Genomic DNA, 23233 nt, shown 5'->3' with positions numbered 1-23233 from the left:
TTTTTGTGCATATGCGTGTCTATGCGCTGACATCACCTTTAACTGCTGAGCTTTATCTCATCACATACCAACTAGATCCAGTGCGGCGCAGATGGATGAGGCTGATGGCCTGCGTTTAAAGCTCTCCTCTGAGGACTCCGTGTCGCTGGCTCCCTCCTTCGCTGAGCCCATCAACCTAGAAGGTCAGCTGGTCACTCTTGACAGGATGAAAAACTGCTGAAAGCTCCCTGTACCAATTTGTCACAGCAGAACTATGTTACTTATTGGAAAGAAGCTCATGAAAATGTTGATGTAGTTTTAATTTGCTTGGTTTCTTACACAACTAAACCAGGCGCTCAGACATTTAAACATGATTAGATATAACCTGTACTTTGCCAATGATAAGTCACTGATATTGATACTCAAATGACCACAAAGCACAAGCCCTATTCGTCTGACTTTCTATCTTTTATCCAGATTCCCATTATGCTCTACTGCGAGGCGAGCTCGAGTCTGACGCCCAGAACCTGGAGGCAGAGACATGGAGCCTGGCTGTGGACCAGAACTACCTGAAGACCCTCAGCAAAGAGGCTGTTAAAAGACAGGATGTTATCTACGGTAGGCTGAACCAGCTGAGGCACCATCCATCTGTAAACATTAATAAAATAACCACTACATTTGATTTCTAGTGATGTCTTTTAGGTGGACATCATATATGCACTATTAATGCAGAGATAGAAATGATTTTGATGGAGACTTTCTTCAACTCAGAGAACCTCTTTCTTCTACTTTAATCAATCTTTCTATCAATTCACAGAGTTGATGCAGACAGAGATGCACCATGTACGCACCTTAAAGATCCTCCTCCATGTCTACATGCACGAGTTGAGGCAGTCTATGCTGATAGAGGAGACCCGGCTGGAGCGGCTCTTCTTCGGAGTGGAAGGCCTGCTCGGCCTCCACCAGCGCTTCCTCAACCACCTCAAAATGCACCAAAGTCAAAGTCAGGAAGAAGAAAGCCCGAACAACTACCAGATCACACAGCTGGGGGATATTCTCGTCTCTCAGGTAGGGACAATTTTCATGCAAATGGGGGGAAGCCAATTCATCTAAATGATCTTCTTAAACCAATGGGTTGCAACAGTGAGGGGGCATCCAGGGCTTCATGATCAAAAAGGAGATTTATTGCCAAACATGCAAAGTCATAGGGTGCTAAAATATTATTTGCTTGCCTTCAGGTCAAAGTGCCAGTAAAGTTTGTATGTCAACATAACAAATAGCAAGTGAGAAGACTTTTCCATGCATGTCTTTTCCAACCCAACTTGCAGAGTTCTCCATAAAAGGACTAAGAAATCAGCTGGTCCTGGATCGTTTTTCTTACGAATTGCTGCAGAGATTATTGCTGAGCCAATAACTTTTATTTTTAAACTGACCATAGAAAGTGGTAAAATACCTGAGGTCTGGAAGGCAGCAAACATGATCCCGGTACCTAAAGGTGGAGATTCAACTACCCCAAACAATTATAGACTTTATATCCAAACTTTCAGTTTTAGCCAAGGTTTTGGAAGGGCTTATAAGTAATCAATTGAAAGGCTTTTTATTACAACATCTTAAGTGACCTACAGTCTGGTTTCAGAAAAAACACAGCACAGTTACTGTCGCAATGAAGGTCTTAAATGACATCTTAAATGCTATTGACTCTAAAGAACACTTTTTTTTAGATCTATCAAAGGCCTTCGACACCGTCGATCACTGTGTTCTCCTAAAGAGGTTGACTAACATAGAATTGTCTACAAGTTCTGTTAAATGGTTTGAAAATTATTTAGGTGGTAGAACACAATGTGTCCAAGTAGATGGTTTGTCTTCTTGCTTTTTAAATACACAAAATGGTGTCCCACAAGGGTCCATACTAGGTCCTATTTTATTCATTATTTATATTAATAATTTATGTAAAAATGTTACCGACACAAAGTTTCATTTTTATGCTGATGATACCATTATTTATACTTTTTCGTCTTCCTTAACGAGTGCAATAAATGACTTACAAGCCGCTTCTAATACTATACAAAGAAATCTTTGGAAATTAAGACTTGACAAAAATGATGTGCTTCTAAGGACGAGGTCATTAAACGTGTGACAACATGTAAGTATCTGGGTTTGTTACTAGAGGAAAACCCGTCTTTTAATAATCATATTGAGAGCCTCACAAAAAAACTGAGAGTGAAATTAGGGTTCTTCTATAGAAACAAAAGCTGTTTTTCTTTTGCTGCAAGAAAAAACTAATTTGAGCCACATTCTTATCAGTTATTGACTACGATGACATTCTTTATATGCATGCTACCTCATCTTCACTGAAAATGCTGGACTCAGAGTATCATGCAGCGTTGCAATTCGTGTGTGGTTTGGGATTCCACACCCATCATTGCATTTTGAAAGTTGGCTTGTCTTCATTATATAATCACAGGATGGAACATTGGTACATCTTCCTTTACAGGGCGATACTACATGATCTGCCTTCTTACTTATGTTCTCTACTGTCTCCTAAAACTCTCAGTGGCCACATCCTTCGGTCACATGGACATATCATGTTTGTCATTCCTCGAACTCGATCTGCTCCAGGGTCACCTCAAACTGGAGAAACTAATTAACTTGGAAGTCTTTAAAAGCCGAATTAAGGAGCATTTGATCAGTAAATGCAATTGTCCTAGACAACAATACATGCTGTGTCTACATTGCTCTGCTACCATAGCTTCCAGGTGCTTTTTCCTGCTGTTATAGCCCAACATGAAGCAGTGACATTGTCCACACAACAGTTATCTAAAATGTATTTAGGAATAAATAATTGTCATTAATGCATCCCTATGCTGTAAGTTTTGCTTAGCTACACCAGCTCTTTGTATAGTTTATCCATCCATGTCTCCATCCAATGTCACTCTCTTCCTGTGCTAAGCTGCACCCAGCTTTTTGTGCAGTAAATTCATCCACCTCTCCCCATCCGTGTCACTCTGTCTGCACATGTTGGCTGAGTGTACAGGTGTCCATAGGAATGGCTGGTATGCCTGAGAACCACTGTAAGGGACTGCAGATGGGTGTGTCCACCCCATGAGCCCTGGAATGATGCTGCTTCACGTTCTTGTAGAAGCATTTTGACTTCTGTGGTCAATCGGTTTTTTTAGAGGAATCAGAATTAAAGATAAAAACACCAGAGCTTTCTGTTGTGAATTAAACCCTTTGTAGCACTGCAAGTGAACAGAGGATAACTTCACATTTCTGGCATTACTAAGTGTCAGCTGACTTCAATCCTAGCCAAAACAGCAGTGGCCATTTAAAGTAACTATTAAAGAACTATTGTCTGACAACGATATTGCCACTGGGAGCGATGGCAAAAAATGTTTAAGGCTTCCAGTTTAGCCAGCGGTTGGCGATAAAGACTTGCTTTTCCCGTGTACTGCATTGTTTAGAACCGACAAGGAACGTCTAAGAAGGGATCATGAGCTGCACTTGCATGCAGATATCTGTTTATAGGTATTCATTATAGCTATATAGTCGTCAAATGACCACAGGGATGGCGTTACAGCGGATTGGTTCTGCCCTTTTAGCTCTCTACACTGACTATTTTTACTGCATCCAACCAATTAAAGTGTACACACAAATAAATGCTGGTTTTGTTTCCTTCTGTGTTAGTTTTCAGGTGCAATGGGAGAAGGAATGCTCGAGTGTTACAGTGTTTTCTGCAGTCATCACAGTGAAGCCATCAGCTTCTACAAAGATCAGCTGCAGAACAACAAGAAACTGCAGATCCTTATAAGGGTAAGCAATTGACACCCATTGATCAATTTATGCACATGTATGTGATTATCCTCAGGACACAGTGAGGCCTGTGAATGTTTGGTCACAGAGAAAACACACTGGAATTGGTATTGTGCAGCATCAATAGCTGAATCTGGAAGACAAAAAAACAACAGTGATGACCTTATACACAGTGTGACACTTAACCTCTCACTGATGAAAGGACGCTGGCTGTAATGAGGCAACTCCTAGAAAAACCAAAAACGTCTTTTTTTAAACAGAAAATAGGGCAGCTGCCTATCGTGCGACGGTTGGGGATCCCCGAGTGTTTTCTTCTGGTGACTCAACGCATCACAAAGTATCCCATCCTGGTGGAGCGAATCATACAGAACACCGAAGGTAACATTTTACCAGTCACCTCCCTGTATATCAGTATAAAATGTTTACATTTATAAAGTACTCTGATTGTATGTATATATTTTATGCTACTTACAGATGACACAGAGGAGCGCCAGTCTCTGGTTCAAGGTTTGGCTCTGATCAAAGAAACCATCTCCCAGGTGAACGATCAGGTCTGTGAGTATGAGAAAGCCACTCGTCTGAGAGAGATCGGCCTGCGTCTTGAGCCAAAATCCCTGGGCCGGCTGAAGGACGGCCAGCTGCTCCGCAGGGAGGATCTGATCCGGGGAGACAGGACGCTGATCCATGAAGGCACCGTCATCTGGAAGACGACGGGAAGACAAAAAGGTGACACATTTATTGACATTCCTGTCATGTATTTATGTAAAGCATTAAGCTAGATGTTCCTAACATCGGGCCTGTGTGGAAACTGCAGTGGTCGCAGCAGTTCAATGAAGAACATGGCTTATTGCATAAAAGGTCATATTAAAATGACACATTTATTACAGAGGTAATTACTGTAGTTTAAAATGAGAAACACACTTAACCCTGTTTGCCTTCAGCAGGGTTAATATCTGCCACCACAGAGCAGTTTTACGATCAAAGCCTGTGTACACGTGTGCCTGCCATGATATGATTAGAGGAAACTTTGAGGGGTGATACATCAATTGAGTGCTGACTCATTGGATTAGTGCATGTATTTCTTTCCTTTGTTTTTATTTGGGCAAATTTCTTTTGTGAAAGCAGAAAGATTCACAGAATTAGTGGAGCAGCATATTTTTGGCTGACCGCTGGGTCCAGCCCTACACATGGGTCTGTATGTGACTGACTGACTGAGTAACTGACTGACTGACTTTGACTGAGTGAGTGACGGTACCTTCAGAGCCGTAGAGAGAGAGAGTTGCAACATTGCAATGGCAGATCATGGAGCATATTGGACCTCCACTGACGCAACTTTGTCTTTGTTTTTTGGGAGTAGGCGGGGCTTCTCCTCCACTGCTCTTCCGCTGTCCTCACCTACGTCCGCAGCGCGCACCTGCTTTCAAACCCATTGTCATCGGCCTCATAAGGACAGTCCTTGTAACACACTGCCCACAAAAGCGCACATTGACCTGATGCGATCAGCCAGACACTAGGTTTTTACCTAGTCTTGTTATGACATAATTACTGTTTCAAAGATCACAGTCACACAAAATGCGAGGTCCTTCTTCAGTGGTAGTTCGTATCAAAACATTGAGCACTTACTGAGAAACATCTGTGTCCCCCCCTGCAGACATCCATGCTGTGCTGCTGTCAGACGTGCTCCTCCTCTTACAAGAGAAAGATCAGAAGCTTGTATTTGCTACTATGGTGAGTTCTGCCCAATCTCTAATGAGATTTGTGTTGATACAGATAAGTTCAGTTCAAGTATCAATCACTACCTGCTGCATTATTTATTCTAAAACATGTTACATTTTTTTGATTTATAATAACACCTGCTGTATTATCATGTAGGATAACAAACCATCAGTGATCTCCCTTCAAAGGCTGATAGTCAGGGAGGTGGCTCATGAGGACAAAGCCATGTTTCTTATCTGTGCGTGCACCACCAGCCAGCCGGAGATGTACGAGATCCACACCCGCTCCAGAGAGGAACACAGTGAATGGACAGTGCTGATACGGGAAGCTGTAAACCGGTAAACTGCAGACTTCAAGGAAGAGAGCTGAGATGTTTTTGCTTGTATTACTTTGATATTAGTTGCAACAACTTTTGTCTTTGGCATTGATTCCGGATGATGGTTGCAAGACTGAAATAAGAGCATTATTACAGTTCATCCTTTAAATAGTAATCAATCTTTGAAGCCTTATCAGTCGGGGCCATGTGGTAGTTGATAGGAAATCCCACTGAGGCACTTTGCTTCACATTCAAGCCAAAACGTTTGCTTTGCAGTCAAGACTCATAATCTAATCGGCAAATAAATAAATGTGCCCACCATATCATTCATGTCTAAAAGCACAATACGGAGAGCATCCTATATGGAAACTGATAAAATGAACAATTGTTCAAAATGTAAAAAAAAAAAGTGTCTCAACACAACAGTACTGAGTAAGATGTTTGTGATTTAGCTATCCAGAAGAGGAGCATTACCGCGAGCTGACTGCTAGACTGCAACAGTATCAAGGTAAGTCAGTCGAGGCCACTTACTAAACCACTCAGAAACAACCGGGCAGTGATTGGTGGAAAAGTAAACTGACTGAATGAAGTCAATAAAATAAATATTTATGTGGTGCGAAAAATCCCAACATCAAATACATGGCAGTTTCATGCTTGCACTGTTTCTGTTTCAGATATTCTAAAGATGAGAGATGACCAGATAAAACAAAGTCTGACAGAGAAGCAGCAGATCTTTGCTGCTCTCTACGAGACTGTGACAGAGCAGGAAACCCCCCACAAAGGGCTGCTGCTCCGAGGAGATGCCACTGACCTCCAGCAGGGGGAGACACTGCTCAAAGGAGCCATAGATGAGGGTAAGGGTTGAGACTACAGTGTTTACTCTGTTTTCAAGAGTTGATGTTGTAAATTACTCTTGTTAGCCTTAGTGGGAATAAAGAGGCTTTATTCAAGATTAGTTGTTTCTGCATTGGTTAACTTTGAAAACATTATTATTTCTTTATTATTAATTCTGAAGTTATGCACTGAAATAGTGAAATATGATCTGTTTTTCAGTACTGTCAAGTAATGACTCATAGAGCACATGGTAGTTTGTTTCAAAAAGAGATTAAAAGTTTTTTTTTTTCTTTTTTCTGAAGTTGAAAACCTGCAGAACCTTCTTTTCTCCAAAATAAGAGACCCAAACCTTCTTCTTGATGAGAGTGAGACGCAGGAGAGGCCGTCCCTCAGGAGAGACGAGACCTTTGGAGAGACTGACAGTAACCCTGCTGCAAGCGCCATGACAAGTGAGCTGACATAAAGCTTAAGTGGTCGTGACATTTACCACTTTTTATGCATGTTGATGTTGGAATGTTGACAGTAAAGTCAAAGGCAAAACTCAACTTAATGACCAGCTAACAAAAGTGCAGCTTGGTTTACAATGTTGTTTTCTGAGACTGTATTCTGTTAAGGTGTCACTGACTTTGGATGTGTATGATTTTAATCGTCTCAGATGGAGATGCAGCTGAGAGGCCAGACGGCAGTGAGGACAGTCCAGTGTACGACAGTAACACCACTGGTGACCCTCAGCTGCAGGAAACACACTTCTCTGAGAGTCTGGAACAGTCTGTGAGTGAGATGGAAGTAAAGGAACCAAAGCTTACTTTCATTCTGGTAAGAACATACTAGTTTCGCTTGTATATTAAGTATTTACACTGTCTGTGCTATTTTCTATTCAAGGCTGATGACGAAATCGACATGCCAAACTGCAGTGACGCCTTCAGTCTTGCCCGTGAGGCAGAGGTAACCCCTTTTAATATGCAGTATTCTCTCTTATTCTCTTGCACACAGAAATGTTGATGTCTGTCACTGTTCTCTTTAGGTGTGTGACAGGGTGATACTGCTCGCACAGAGGCTATACAGCTTACAAGTAAGATGCTTGCTCTGTAATTTATGTCATTTAACAGGCACCTGGTGTCTACAAGTTTCTTCCAAACATGCCTTTTAAAGTTCGGCTTCTGGCTTAATTTGTGAAGCTAGATGTTTGATTTATAAGATCAGTTTCCCATCGCCATTTTCCTGTGGTAGATTTCATGTTTCGCTGCGACTTATTAAATTCTTCAACATGCAGGCGATCATCGCCCAGCAGGACAGCCAGATAGAGCTGCAGCAAGCTTTCCAGACAAAGACCAAGCAGCCGGCTCGTCGTTACAGCAGTGTGCTGCTCGAGCGGGAAAAGCAGCGCACCGCGGAGAAGCAGAAGCAGGAACTTAACACTTTGAACAAGCTACGGGCACAGCATCAACAGGAGCAGCAGCGCTGGGATAAGGAGAGGGAGCGTCAGAGGGTACAGATTGAGGCGCTGAACGCTCAGCTGCAACAGAGGGAGGAGGAGTGCAGAAAGTTGGAGGAGAAGCTGAATGACGAGAGGGACGAGCTGGAGAAACAGAGGGGAAATTATCAGCAGGACCTGGAGAGGCTGAGGGAGTCCACTCAATCGGTAGACAAGGACAAGGAGCGTCTGAACCAGGAGAGGGAGCGTCTGGAGCAGCTGCAGGAGAAAATAAAGAAGAGCCTCCCAAACCAAGGACAGTCCAACTATGATGACCCTACACAAGTGAGAAATCGGAATCTGGTTGTTTATTCACATTTTGGGGTTTTCACCTGTACATGAGTTTTCTGTGCTCATTGAAATTTAAAATATATGTACAAATGTTAGTAATTTTTTCAGGTTATTAATCACTTCCTGTTTCACCTCTAGGGGTTTTGGAGTCTGTCCAGTTACCAATCCTTTAGGGGAAGCATTGTGAACGGAGGAGGGAATCCGATCTTACCTCCAAAGCTCCACGTCTTGCCAACGTCCTTAGACCCCAAAGAAATTCCTCCAAAGGTTCCACCACGCAGGGAGAGCATCAGCCCCCTACCAGCCAAACCTGAGCTGCCCATCCAGCTGATCAGCACCACCAACCAGGTGCACAAGCCTGCAGCTTTGCAGCAGCAGATCCCCACCAAGCTGGCCACTCTGTCCAAGGGAAAGGAAAAGGGCTTCAAGACGAAGAGCTCCCACCACAGAGCGCACAGTGCGGGTCAGGATACATATCTGTTTACATGAATGTTTCAGTACAAGGGTTTGAAATTTTAAATCTTTTTTAACTGGTATTTTAAATCAGCATCTACTTCCAGCCTCTATAGATGTGAACCAGGTGCTGCCGATCCGAGTAACTGGGAAGGAAGGAGGCAGTCTGAGAGCCAAAAGGAACGCCAGTCCTCAAAAAGTTCGTCAGTCAGGTACGGACAATCACAGAAACAATCAAAAGAGGCCAGGAAGAGCTTTTTAAGAGATGATAGAGTCTGAAATGAATATGAGTGGAGGGGTTTTATTATATTTTGAAGTGTTGCTGTACAGGTACCTGCAGTAACTCCATTCATTTCCTGCAGGAGCCTCCAACCCAACAGGAGCCGTCCACAATGTGAAAACGTCTCAGTCCTTCAGCACACACAAGAGGAGCAGCAGTGATGCTCCGCCCCCAGCACCGCCTCCTTTCCCCAAAGACATTCTGGAACCAGGCAAAGAGAAGGTAATCTTCCTTTAATCCATAACGACAGACTGGAGTGTGGATGACGCCTCTTTCATCATAGAGACTTGTACACATGGAAAGACTGATGGAGCTGTGAAAAGACACTGCACATGACTTCATGACTTCTGTGTGTCCAGTATGAAGAGGACCGACACTGTTACGGGACTGTATCACTGGAAACCAGCTGTTTGGGTTTAATTAAGCTTAGTTTGGAAAAATGTAACGACATTTGACGCAGAGGTTGCACAAAACATTTAAATAGCTCAGCCCGTTTGTACATTAGGATTGATGATATTTTAAAAAACAAAAGACTTTTCCAAAGACTTTTAGGAGAATTTATTTTTAAGCATTTTATTTTAAATGAAAGTAGGTTGTCTTTAAACCATTTAGCACTCACGTCTTAACTCTCAAGCTGACTTTTTAATTTAATGAATGATGAATATGGTGAGGAGGCCGTAGATTGCACAACTTTACATCTGTTTAGATGTGAGTGCTAAGCACAGACGTTTTATTTTGAAAGGAATCTGAGGAAACTACATTTGGCTGAATACCTACTGTTTGTAAATACTATCAGCTGACCTTCCCTGTTAAATAATGTTTGACATTATGTTGATGATTTTCTCTTGTTAAGACACATCGACTGCTTTCACTTTTTGTTCCATGTAAAAATTTTCTCCACATCCAAACTAACGGGTCATGGAATAAAAAGATGGTTGAGTTGACATTCTTGGCATTTTTGTGAATTGACATCATGTGAGTGAAGAAAACCTACAATAGTTTTTAATGATGCTTTTAAAAACACCAAACTGGAGGTGACTGAAAACACAATATGTAATGTCATGATGCATTCAGGTCCTGGCTTTTGAATTCATGGTGTGTATCTAAGATCAAGAACTTTTAAGGGATAACTTGACAGTTTTTCAGGTCTTTCATAAAACAATAAGCAGGTGACCATATACGTGCAGCACTTCCTGACATGATTCCATTATGAAAGACAGGAGCCAGTTCCACAGTCATATTATTTCAACGATCATGTGACACTAATATGGGGCCTTGGCAGTCTTAAGTGTTACAAATCATGTGAGTGTCTTTCAGGCATATAGTCTGTTATAGACAGATTCTCCTCTTTGTGCCACTGTAGCTCAGCAAGGAAACATACATGGGACATTTTACACACAAAAAGACAGCAAAATTCAAGGTGGCAGGTCATTACTTCATTCAGTTGCTAAGATTCCTTATTGCTGAAAGACTACCTCCTTATAAGGTTAATGAACTACCTGTACATTGACACCTGCTGAGGCATTTTATAGATATTTATTCAAAGGAAGATTGCTTGCAAACCCGTCCACGAAACAGCATGTCAGTCTATCACATAGTCATCCAGTATGAAGAGGTCTCCACTTTGAGTGACTGAGCTGAAGCGACAAAGAGGCTCTTTGTCAGACTGCTGTTCATTTTTGCAGAGCCCGAACAGCAGCGGACGCATTCTCACAGCTGGAGGGACACGATGAAAAGACACATTTAGACTCACAAACCACTGCAGGCAGCTGATTTATGTTCTGCATCAACATTTGTGAGACATTTTCAGAGCTATTTAAACGAATCAAACACACACCAAATATCAGATACAATGTTTATTTATTCCATATATTCCTCCACAGAGGCATTAAAAACCACTTGGTGACAACAAACTTTACTGGTGAAAGAGTAATCTCCTGGAGAACACTGTTATTGAATCAGCAAGGGCAGACATCCAGACACCTAAACTGCTCATTTGACCCGATTATTTTCACATTTTGACCCTTTAATCCTACACAAATGTTGCACTTGGTTAATGGGCCTCATAAAAAAAGAATGATACCCTCAGGTCAGAAAAAGCAGGATGAATATTGGATATATTGACACCTTTGTTCCAATTCTTTTGACCCAATTCGAGTATACGTAGATATATAATTACATGAACTGGCAACTTCTGTCAGCCTATAAATTCAAAAATATTGTGCTAATTTGTCACACAAATTAACAAAAAGACATCGGTAGAAAAAAAAAAAAAACGTCACTCGCTCCTCAGCTTGCACGTTAAACTGCAGCACCTCCTCATTCAGGGTACAGTACTAGTGTTTTTCACAAAACAACTTTTACACATTCTGCTTCACCCTCCAGCATGGACGCATTTAAGGCCAACACAAAGTCTTAAGACAGTATGAGTAACTACCGGTTACCGATTAAAAAAATCTAAATCATAGCATGCTAAATAAAATATATCAAAAGAAAGATGAGAGAACAAATCTTAGAGCTTTGGCTCGATCAACAACCACGACAGCACAACATTTTAAAGGGTTTGAAAGTCTTTGTCCGTCATTTAATGTCATGGAGGGATACAGAGAGTGGAAACGGATTTTTATGTAGTCTGTTTGCTTTTCAGCGTAAAGGTGTCAGTATGCTTCAAATGAAGTGCTCATTGGACCATCTAACAGCAGCTTATACTTGCTTCCTCCGCACCTTTCTGACACTGACAAGCTTTGTAATGCAGCTTTTGTAATTTTCCAAAACAGCCTTTGCATCTTAATTTCTGTGTTTCATAGCATCTCTAGCCCCATCCACTCCAGCAGGCTTTTTACTATTAAATACCCATTCAAGAGTAGTCATTAGGAACAGCTATTTTCCATTAGACACGGTCAATATCGTCCATCTCAAGCATACTGAGACGTTTAAAGCCTGGTTACACCAGAGAGGGGCCGAGTGGAACACTTCCCTCCAAAGGTGAGGCTATTTGGTATAATGTAGTTAAACGTGGATGCACTAGCGTTAGTTTCTCTCCATTCATCTCTACCTGGCATTTAGTACTCAAAATTGCACATTTATTTTATATTATAAATTTGTGTGCAACTGTAGGGTTGCAGCTTGCAATTACCTCCATCACTAAAGACCTGCCAAACATTTGTTCACCATAGTTTTTTACTCTAAATGTCAGAATATAGAGAAAATGCCCAGCTTGAAATGTAAAGGATATTACATTTATTTTAATTTGTAACAGAAAAGCTTCAAATATAGTCAATAGACAAACTACCTTTTCTAGTCTTTGGCATTTTTGCTTTAAAAAAAATCACTTTTTTTGATGATCAAAATAGTTGCCCTGCAGGTCTATAATTTGGTTTTAGAGGAGCATCAGAGGTGGTAAAAACACAGCTTGAAGTTATGATAGCTCTTAGTTGAAAAAATAAGCGCAGCTTCACCTCGCCCCGATAAATGAATCCATTAAGTGATTCCACTGAAATTGATAGCCGTTTCAAATGTTGGTTTGAGCGGGCCGTCGGGGATGCTTAGAGCCTTTTTTTTAGTATCATGGGAGTATTGTTTTGTTCAACAGCTGGCGTAGCATGCATATTGAGGTTTTAAATTCCCTTTTCGAGGTGCTCCTGACTGATAGTAGATGTAGGTGTTGAGGCTTCTGTTCAGGTTTTATACTCGGTGTGTTTTGTCAGTTTAATGCCTCGACCTCCAGTACCGGTGCCCCGCTGAGCCAGCCATTCAGGAAATCACAGAGCCTCCGCTGCTCTTCCCTTCGCACCAAGTGCAAATAAATGTCTGTACTTAAAATATCCATTGACTGAGACAAGATGTAGAAAAAAAACCTCAACAACAAATAAAACATAAACTCAAATATAAAATGCTGTCGCTTTAGACGTCCTTTCAGTCAGATTTGTTTGCCTCTTCTTCTCTCTCAGCTGGAAGTTTTTCCTGAGGTGAGTGCAGGGGTGAGCCTTCACTCTGTTTTGTGGCCTCTGCAGTTTGTGGCTCAGGTTTAGTCGATGGTCCCTCTGTCTGCGGGGCTGCAGTTTGTGTACAGTTGATGGGTGCGAGCACTATGGCAGGCTGCAGGGGACAAAAGAAGTGTCTATATAAGATGGCTGGATTGCGTCGAGCAGAAAATAAAGTGTAACAATGATAACAGAAAACAGAACAGCTGCAGATAAGACAAAGAATATATAGTGATTCCTCTGTTAACAGGTAGATTTGAAGCTATATGGACGGTTTGCGTTTTGCTTTAACCAGTTAAACCCCAATTAAAGGAGCCTTAATGATGTCAGAGGTATTCCTGTACATAGATTCAGATATGCAAAAAGAAAGGGGAAACATATCAGAGCAAATCCCACAGGGGTGAGTCCCACTAAACTACATACTTAACAAGCTATCTTATCTAAGACATCACTTCACTATTAGCACTACCAGTAATAGCATTGTTAGCTGTTAACTATCTATCCCAGATATGTGTAAAATGTAAACAAACATCTACTCTTCAGGGAAAAACACCACAAAAAAGAAACCTTAAGTACGATATGGATGTTTTAATGGTAGAATGTGAAGTAGCAAAGCCCAGATAGAATACCTGCAGTGACATTCACAGACAGCTGAGCCCCCAGCAGCAGACTAGAGCACACCCACAGTAAAATAAAGGGCAAGAGGCAGCGATGGGAGGGGTGGGAGGGGACAGTAAAAAAGAAAGAGGCAGTTGGAACGGATGGAATTATTTAAAGGGGTTACTCAACTTAAAATTCTACTTTACTCTGCATGAAATTTAACTAGATGTTTTTCTGTTTTTTTTTTGTTTTTAAGTCTTTTCATTCTTCAGCTGTAGGCGGTCATATCAAACTGGTATTCACCACAAATCCACTTCCAGTCCAGAACTGGGGCAACTCCCTGCGCCACAGCGCTACAGTGAGGCTGGTGAGCAGAGTGCAAGGCACCAGGTAGAGCAGGGCCGGCTGACCCATCTGCATCACGGCCAGGGCCACGAATGTGATCAGCAGGCCGATGCCGTACGCTGACGGGAGAGAAACACAGACAGAAACAACACGTGCCAGGTCAGCATTTTTAAATTCAACATTTTTCATGTTAAGACAACACGCTAGAGCCCCTTTCCCACTGGTCAAAAAACCCGCTAAAACCTTGCTTTTCTGCATAGTGGGAAAGGTTACAATCTGCATTCAGACCAGGGACAAATGACACTGCAGTAGACCCAGGTAATTATAGCCTCGGCTCCGATTGGCATCGATGGGAACACAAAACCTGGGTCGACACGCTAATCTCCTCTCCCTTTATGGCCCGATGCTATGCTCCGTCAGTAAGTTCCGCGACTCCCAGAATCTCAGCTACAAATTCCACCCATCTTCGTCCAAGCAGCGCTTGAACATTGTTCCAAATTTCTCGGCGCCATTTGTGACATCAGAAGGTGACATGGCAGAAAAGAGACCGAAAGCAGTACACTCCACTGGCAATGGGAAAAGAGACAATCGGCATTTATTAGCGGTTCTTCCGGGTCTGAAAAACCTGCGTCAATGCGCTAATTTTGGTGGGAAAGGGGTATAGATGATGCACAAGTAATAATTAGAGTGGAAATTTTTTTTGTTTGTTTTCAGCTCAGTGTCAAATTTGACTTTTGTGAGAAAATGGAGGAAGTCCAAAATGTTTTTGCTAATCCGACAGCACAAACATGACCAAACAAACATATAGGCTTATTATAGAAAAGCTATTACAACAGAAAAAATAAAGCGACACACAGGAGAGCGACACTGTGTTTTGATCTTGTTACCACTGTTCTCTATCTTCTAGTCCTGCAGAAGGTCCATGTCTATTTAAGAGCACTTCCAGTAAAATGTTATCCTCCACCTCCCCCTCATGTTATGCTCTTCCCATCCAACTGGGCCTTTTCATAACACTACAGCAACATTCCAGCAAATCAAACCCTCATCAGCCCCCCAGCATGTACCTACCAATTGTACAGGCCACAAAGTAGATCCTGGAGGATTGCGTTAAAATGTCAAACCTGTGACAGTACACCACCAGCAGACCTTACAGAAAACAAACAAACAACGGGGCCTTTAGGTGAAGCAACAAGAGCAGCTACTGTATTCAGCCCCAATTCACCATGCAAATTAAACAAAGAGATCCCCTGCAGTTAACAATATCTTATAATAACACTAAAACACCAGATAAGCTCAATTAAATTAAATGGTTCAGAAATAAATAAAGACATTATTGTGAGTTATTAATTTGTGAGAGCTAGATCTTTTAATGTTCTATATAATAGCAATAAATAGCAAATAAATGTAATAAAATAATACAGTAACTGTACTCATTGTTGGTTAAATAATTATGTGGTTCTGCCCAGGAAAATGTTGAGCTTTAAGCAGCTGATTGACTCAGTTCCATCTGATGTGATGACACAATTAATTACCTGGTACTAAAATATCTCCAAAGCCCAGGAGGGAGAAGGGCCGGTCACAGAGAGCCAGAGGAGAGGAGTTTAACCGTGGCACTTTGAGCACCATGGGAAGCTGCAGGCACACAAACATTAGTGTTACTATCAACTTCTTTCCCTCTGAGCTGAGAGTGGCATTTAGAGTTGGAGGAGCAGGAGTTTCTGTGACTGGACTAAACCCCACCCCACCCAAAGGGAGTTGTGGAATTTGAAAACAAGCTCACCTTTTCATGCGGGGAGGAGTCAGAGGGACCAGCCGCTACCTCCACCATTATACTTTCCCCACTCTGTGGAGAAAAGGTCACGGGTCTAACGGATGCATTACACACACAGAGATGGTACGCATAAAGTGAAAACAGTTTAAAACTTACCTTTGTAAAGAAGGGTGTAATAAATACGAAGAAAACATCATACACAAAAAGGACCGACAATAATAAGGTGCACGCCTGAAAAGCAAAGACAGAATACATCAGCTAAGTTTCTTTCAATTACACAGTGAATAAGCCTTTTGCTCTTTTTGACATTGTAGTTTAAAAAAGTCCAAGCCCACCTTAAACGTGGGGAGTCTGACTGTTTTGAGCATGTAGAGACAGAAGGCGATCCCCAAGGCGTCCTGTAACACCCACGCCCACCTGGAGGGCACATAACCAGACTGTGAGTCAGCCCACACCATCATCATATAATGTTCCTCCAACATGTCATCACATACAGACAGAAAAAAGCTACCATTATGTCACCATACACACAACAAGCACCTACAGTAGAGTACTTAGATGTAGGCAGACACCGAAATCCAGTTTAAAAAAATAATTAGCTACAGTCGCAAGTAAGTGACACAAATCTGGCTTTATGAGCAACCGCTCTAACACTTGAACAACATTTTCTAAAAATAGATCTGAAGTTGAACACAGCTGGTGTTGTCCGTGCACTTACTGGTCTTCGTTGCGAAACACCATCCAGGTGATGCTGACACCGATGCAGAGGGCCGACAGCAGCAACATGCGGATCTGCGGCCGTTTGTGCAAGTATGGCAAGTTGTTCTCTGGCACCCTGGGGTCAAAAGACAGTCCAGATAAAGACATGTTCTGTCACAAGGTTTTGACTTGGAATTACTGTGTTTCCTAAAATTATATCTATCGTTATCTTTGACCGCATAAGTTGTAAGAGTAAAACTTTTCTAGGATACCACTTTATAGAGGAGACTCAAATTTGAAACCTTATCTAAAAAACCTGGGGTTTTAGTTTCAGTTAGAAAAGGGGTTGCTGCTTCAGATGCTTTTGGTTTTGAAAAGTATTGCACGCACAATAAGAGTCGGGGAGATCTCTTTAAACTCTCTGTTATGAGTCCTATTAATTATGTTTTCGTTATTTAAATTAAGCAGCATCCCACAGCCCTTTTCCTCCCTTTCTTTTACCTCAATCCATGCTGTAACTAACTTTATTCTACTAAATAAATCTAGTTTAATCTTGCATCCTTTTCCCTCATTAAGCAGGGTCGTATCAAAAATGGGGGATCTGGGGCCTAAACCCCAAGACTGCTTAAATCAGTGAATTTGAAGGCAAAGTTCACAAAACATATACATCTATATAGAGACACAAAAAAGATGTGGTGACAGTAGACTATTAGAAAACCACATTTCCATGTCTCACCTGCACTTGCAGAAAGGGAGTCTCCTGACGAAAGGCCACAGGCAGCTGTGGAGGCCGACAGAGGAGGCCACGCAGAAGATGGCTATGACCCAAATGGCTAAACAATGAGGAAACAGTGGAGGCAGATTAGAACATGTTATCACACGATATCCACTCATATTCTATCGCTGCTTGTGTGTTGCTTTGTGTTGTGACAAAAGTGAGTCCTTAAATGTTAATAATGGAAACAGTTTCATCAGTGTGTGTCCTGTAATTTGTGTGCTGAGTGAAATGTTATCTTTATAAGTCTACAAGTCTGGGACTTTACTTCAAAGCTAAAAATAGGTGGCATTTTTCTGACAAGGAAAACATTGTCGGTTCTTCACAAAGCCTGCTGTAACCTTAGCAAATGCCTTATTGAGCCATGCAAGACCATAGCAAGGGAGGAGCAAAAATTATACTTTGTGAGGCAAACCCACAGCAATAAATGGTGAGCAGACGGGACTGAAAGCAACTTTAATCTATTGGTCACGTTAAAGTGAATCAGACCAAAGAGCCTTTTGGTGACCAGTGCCTTTGATCAAGATCAGCTTAGAGTGCTTTCTTATGTGTGTTGAAATGAATGAAGTGTAAGTGTGTCTGTTTGTGTCGTACCCAGGCGGTCGTAGAAAAAGTAGAGTAGCACCAGCATGCTGCAGCACATGACCACGAACACACAGATCATGATCGGCGTGACGTCTACTGTCTCCTCGTCCTGCTTCTCTGCACCGTCGTCCCGCTTGTGCTTCATGTAGCGCCTGCAGGAGGAACATTCAGAGTGGTATGCTCACACAAAGGGGCTAGTTTGGGACACTGATATTTTTAATGATCAGAATCTATACTCTATCATCTGCTTGTACCAGCTTTGTGAGCAAAATGCTGTCTTTGGTTTTGTCTTTAACTTGTTTCATCAAACAGTATTCACTGTTAGTGGTGACTTTCCAAAGCAGCAAGAATGAACATCCGACCTTTCTCTGTCAATATTTACCATCACATGGCTGCCTGGCTCTCACTTCCTTCCCGAGTTGAAAACATACACTCATTTTCCAAACAGTTTTTTTGCCTGCAGTCCTGTGCGTCAGAGACCCCATCTGACTGTGCCCTCAGTCACCTTGGCAACTCCATCAGGAAGGACGGACTCAGACGGATTGGCTTAAGCCAGTGAGTCACTCATTCGGCCTCAAATAAACAACAGTGCCCTTTAGTGGAGTTGTAGCCGTGAGATACAGACGGTTGAGTTTGAAGAGAAGAGGTGGATACACGCTCCTCTAAGAGAAAAGACTGAGCTTGAAGTTCCTTGCCAAGAAAACAGTGAATAAATTAACTTTGATTTAATTTTAACATTCGAAACTGAAAGAATGGTATGTGCAGTCAGAAGGAAACTTAGTTTACTATAATAAAGTAATGTAGTGAAAAGGAGAGAGTTGGGTAAACTGTACACTACAAGTTGCATCATCATGACAATCAACTACTTTATTTTTCCTTACAATACTTCATTTTTACATAAAGTAAACTACTTCTGGTCTCTGTTGGGATTTAAAAACATTGTTGTAACCAGGAAATAGGGTTTCCTCTACTCAAACTATTATAACTTAAAACCTTTAATTAATTTAAACAGTCCTCTTGTAGTGTAGTGCACAAGTACAAGTATTTCTATGCACATGTAACACTCAAACCCAGAAAAGCATTTTTATTTCTGACAGTGATAACGCACACTTTCCAAATATTTCACTTAATTGTGCCCACTTACTTCTTGCTGTCTCTGCTGCCCGCCCAGTAGCCTCCAACAGCAACTGTTCCTACAGCCATCAGGAAGATGATCACCATGTTGTAGTCCAACACTGGCTCATTGGGCGCGTACATGGCAACCAGTCTCCCTTTACCAAAGGTCTGCATGAGTTAGAAACAACATTAGGTCAGCTGAAGTCTAAAGATTGCAAATGTTTATCTAAAATAAACAAACTTCCCCCTGGTGGATTCTCATCAAATATGTATGATTTTATATTTGGCAAATATCTGTTTCTATCTTTGACTTTCTACAACCCACAGTTAATTAACTCTACCAATCAAGAAGATAATGGTACAGTAGGTTTGTTTGTCACCTTGCTTATGTCCAGCATATCAGAGTAGCTGAGCAGCGCTACAGGAATGTCAATCTCCTCATACTGAGTCTTGTTTCCTGCTGGTGGCGTCTGTAATTACAGAAAAAAAAAAACTTGCATTTGGGTTTTCTGAAGTGTCACTTTCTGTTCAATCTTGATGCACGGTGACTACAACAGTCTTAAGATACGTAGTTTTATAAGCAGGGTTACCAGTCTGTCCTTGCTGACAATAAGCAGGCCCTTCGCGCCGTTAATCTGGGCCAGTCGAACTTTTTCATAGAATGTGCAGTTTCCTCTCATCACCATGGCGATGCGGTTCGGAAAGCCTCCCTCAGGGACCTCAGAGGCTGAGCACAGGACCGATGTTGTCAGGTCATGGATCTGGAGACGTGACTACAAGACCAAAAGTTTACAATTAAACCAAAGCTGGTGGAAATTCTATCATGGATCAACACTTAATATAAATAAATAAAGTTCTTGATGATAACAGAATTAATTTGATATTAATTTCCTAAAAGGGTAGATAAAATTATTCTTTGTTAGAAAAAAAAATGCTTCATGAATCGATGAAATTTTGCTGGATTTGGTCGCTATTAAAAAACTGCTGTCAACTGAGAGGCAGTAATAAACCTAAATAATTACCTAGAGGCTGTAGCTCATGCATTTATTTCCTTTACAGTGGATTATTGGGGCCCATTACACTCTGATGTTAATCATAAAGATCGCCGACATGGCTGCAGGTTTATAAAGTAGCTGCATAGGTAGTAGAGTGTCCTGACAGGCAAGAGAGCAGAGATCAGATTTCAGTACCCTTTATGAAGCTTCCTGAAAACATTATATTGATTACCAGCATATAGGTTCTTACTTTAGTCCCCCAACCTTCTGCCTGTAAAGCACTTTGTAAGACATTATTCAAAAAGTCATTATTATCATGGTATACAAAGACCTGGTAACACCTCTCCTTTACTTACTGCCTTGTTGAGGTCCTGAGGTAGACGTGCCCACTGGGAGTTGAAGAATATGCAGTAATCCTTTCCTTTGCTTTTGCCCTTGTCACTGAAATGGGCCATGCCGTACTCTCCCACCACCTGTCAGCACAAAGTCTGTGTGAGTGCACATGTCAATTAAGTTTTTATAACTGTGATTTTTGGATCAGGGACTTTATTTCAAGCCACACATAAACTGTTGTTGCTGTTTTTGTGGTAAACAGTTGGACATGCTAAGGTCAAACTAAAGATGACACCTTTTAAAGAGATTTTTTTTTGTATGCATTTCATTTATTTTTAAACATTAGCAAAAATATGAACACTGAATATTTGTGTACACAGTGTAGTTTTGGGTGATGCTGAATCGTAGAATTTAGTCTTACCTAGTTGAGATTAATGGGGTCCACAATAGGCTAGGAAACACTGACATTGAAACTCAATACACTTCAACAACTTCACAAACTACAGCCTCCAACGTAACCATAATGATGATTCAACACCACTGTCAGGGAATTAAATTAGCACCTGCCACCTGCCAAGGTAAATGTAGCCTGTGGCAGGTTGTATTTAAAAAGCAATTTTAAAATTAAGAACTGTCAGAGATTAAGGGTATACTGTATGTTCATTTCCATATTTCTAACAGGTATCAGTAACTCAAAGTTTACAATATAATTCTTTAACATTAATTTCAGAAGTGGTGGATAAAAAATTGATTGATTGATAGAAATGTTGGGAAAACACTATTTCAAACTCTGAAAACAGTTAAGACAAACCAAGAAATTAAGGAATGAGAAAGGAATTATTGCAGGATTGTTGCAATAATAGTTTAATAATTAATTTCGTCAGATGTACCAACTAACCTGGCAAGATATGGCCAATGGTGCTACTTGTACTACTGACTACATTACTTTCAGTACCCGATCTGGAAAAGCTTTTCTGTGGTGTAAAAACTAATTATTCCGTTATACAGACCAGATTACGATAATTATAGTTTGCCTCAACGGGTTTCAGTGTTTCCAGCAATGATTACAATCAGCAGTGACATGTTTTACCCTCAGGTCCCAAATTCAGACGCGTTACCACTGATTTCTATCTCTAGCCCGATGGTTAGCTAACATTTCCCAGTCCAATGTCTACTAGTGACAACTTAAAAGCAGTCAGTTATAAACCTTTCAGTCAAATCATTGATGCGGTGAATCAGCAATAATCATGTAACGTTAACATCATATCAAAAAGGTGAGTGATGTGTGGGTTTCCAGGGCCCCGCGGTGATCTCCGCAAGCTAACCACCATAGCATCCAAGCTAATAAACCCTGAACACGGCTAGAAGAAAACGGTCTTTCCGTGACAGCCACGTGCCCTAATGCGAAGTGAAAGCGCAGAGAAACTGTTTTCGAAGAAATACACTTGGTCTCTCTCACCTTTTGGATGAGAAAAGCGGCCCAAATCAGTGTTTCAGGGACCCTCATGATGCCTAGCTTGTTGTTGTTTCCCCCATCTACTAACCAACCGCTCGGCTCGAGCCCCTCACACGAGCCCCCACCAGCTGTTTCAACAAACCACGCCCACTTTCCTGACGAAGTTTTTTAATTGGCTGTCACGGTCAAGCATGTCCTTTGATTGGTTAAACTATAAGTCAGTCAAAAAGTAAAAAATTAAAAGTCTTTATATTAATTTGTGGCAAAGGAAGCTTTAACAAAAGTTTAATTAATACATTTTAGTCATAGTTTAAACAAGATCTGACAATTTAAAGTAATAAAGTCGTAGTGGAGCTTTTAAGCTTTTTTAAGTTTATGCAAAAAAAAATTGACGGAATTCTTGTTCAGGTTCAGTGTAAAATAAACTCGAAATAAAAACGTTGTGGAAAAACTACATTAAGTAAGAGCCAGTCCACCTTATCATATTTGATTCAATATGATACATTATAATTATAGATCATACAATGTACCAATAACCCAGATATGACATTGAAAATTAAAAGATACAATTTTGAGTGACATTTAAATCAGGATATTAGGTGGTGTAGGCCTAACTATAAGTCATGTTTTGCATTTTAATATATATGTTTTTTGTTTTTTGTTTTTGTTTTTTTCATTTATTGTTCTTGTTTTTTAAAACAGTTTGGTGCATGTTGAATGTTACATACACAAAAGTCTGTCAAAGCTCCTTGCAGCTGCTCCAGTGTTGTGTTGCCATTACAGCAAGAACAGTTTTCATTAAATTAAAAACCTTCACTCACCACATGACTTGGACTCTTAAAGTCAGACTTGAGCCAAATAGAAAGGCTGGCAAGGCTGCAGCAATGCTTTCTATCCCAAGCCCTGTATTTTCACTGTAATTACAGTTTACTGGACAGCCTCCAGTATAACTGCCTATCCTCAGTCCTTTACTTCCCCCTCCCTTTTCTACTCCACTTCATATCAGGACCAATTACGCTTTTTAGTTTACAAAATGTATTAGTTTTAGATGAATAATTGCTTGTCATTTTTTTCATGCATAAATGCTTCAAACTTAGCTCCAGTCTAACTAACTACAAGAGAAATAGTATATTATTAGATATACTATACTAACACTTTTGATATGAACATTTTCTACGCAAAACCTTAACTTGTAAAATAATTATGTACAGTGTGGAACTGGTCATTTTACCAAAGAATACTTCTCCCATCACTGTGCTGTATACATACACTGTATAAAAATACCGATATACCGTTTATATACACTTAGCACACATTTGCATGTTTATTTAGCATCTATTCTCTGGTGGTCTAGTGGTTAATTGCTGTCGTGTTTAATGAAAATTTGGTTATTAAGTAACTTCACGAACTTTTGCTTGATTT

At 40.9% G+C, this 23233-nt stretch overlaps 2 protein-coding genes across 5 annotated transcripts; one reads left to right on the top strand and one right to left on the bottom strand.

The window, feature by feature from the left end:
* The first annotated feature begins 79 nt into the window (after positions 1–79).
* On the top strand, positions 80–10097 carry arhgef18a (rho/rac guanine nucleotide exchange factor (GEF) 18a). Of its 2 annotated transcripts, none has more exons than XM_069685540.1 (18): positions 80–182; positions 457–597; positions 797–1047; positions 3664–3789; positions 4050–4167; positions 4264–4515; positions 5441–5517; positions 5662–5843; positions 6274–6329; positions 6496–6675; positions 6958–7104; positions 7311–7426; positions 7538–7600; positions 7680–7727; positions 7929–8414; positions 8559–8883; positions 8981–9085; positions 9236–10097. In XM_069685540.1, the coding sequence occupies exons 1-18, from the start codon at positions 92–94 to the stop codon at positions 9388–9390; spliced, it is 2919 nt and encodes a 972-aa protein (XP_069541641.1). In that variant the 5' UTR covers positions 80–91; the 3' UTR covers positions 9391–10097. The 2 variants fall into 2 exon arrangements, with proteins under 2 accessions (XP_069541641.1, XP_069541640.1); XM_069685539.1 differs by having other exon boundaries at positions 7311–7441.
* A 906-nt stretch (positions 10098–11003) lies between these two features.
* sppl2 (signal peptide peptidase-like 2) lies at positions 11004–21920 on the bottom strand. 3 transcript variants are annotated; one of them, XM_069685108.1, is made up of 15 exons: positions 21815–21920; positions 20379–20495; positions 19618–19800; positions 19408–19497; positions 19056–19195; positions 17921–18063; positions 17288–17384; positions 16571–16687; positions 16188–16269; positions 16009–16083; positions 15862–15924; positions 15614–15713; positions 15150–15227; positions 14040–14200; positions 11004–13251 (listed from the first exon to the last, which is right to left on the bottom strand). In XM_069685108.1, the coding sequence occupies exons 1-15, from the start codon at positions 21860–21862 to the stop codon at positions 13069–13071; spliced, it is 1677 nt and encodes a 558-aa protein (XP_069541209.1). In that variant the 5' UTR covers positions 21863–21920; the 3' UTR covers positions 11004–13068. The 3 variants fall into 3 exon arrangements, with proteins under 3 accessions (XP_069541209.1, XP_069541208.1, XP_069541207.1); XM_069685107.1 differs by lacking the exons at positions 20379–20495; positions 21815–21920 and adding an exon at positions 20050–20080; XM_069685106.1 differs by lacking the exons at positions 11004–13251; positions 14040–14200 and adding an exon at positions 14419–14647 and having other exon boundaries at positions 21815–21894.
* Positions 21921–23233: the final 1313 nt, after the last annotated feature.

The sequence above is a fragment of the Semicossyphus pulcher genome, unplaced genomic scaffold (assembly GCF_022749685.1).
Source record: "Semicossyphus pulcher isolate SPU_LCO1_2020_fin unplaced genomic scaffold, fSemPul1.0.p SCAF_7, whole genome shotgun sequence".
NCBI classification, from domain to species: Eukaryota; Metazoa; Chordata; class Actinopteri; order Labriformes; family Labridae; genus Semicossyphus; species Semicossyphus pulcher.
The sequence above is the reverse complement of the archived record's forward strand: the minus strand, read 5'-3'. Positions and strand labels throughout refer to the sequence as shown.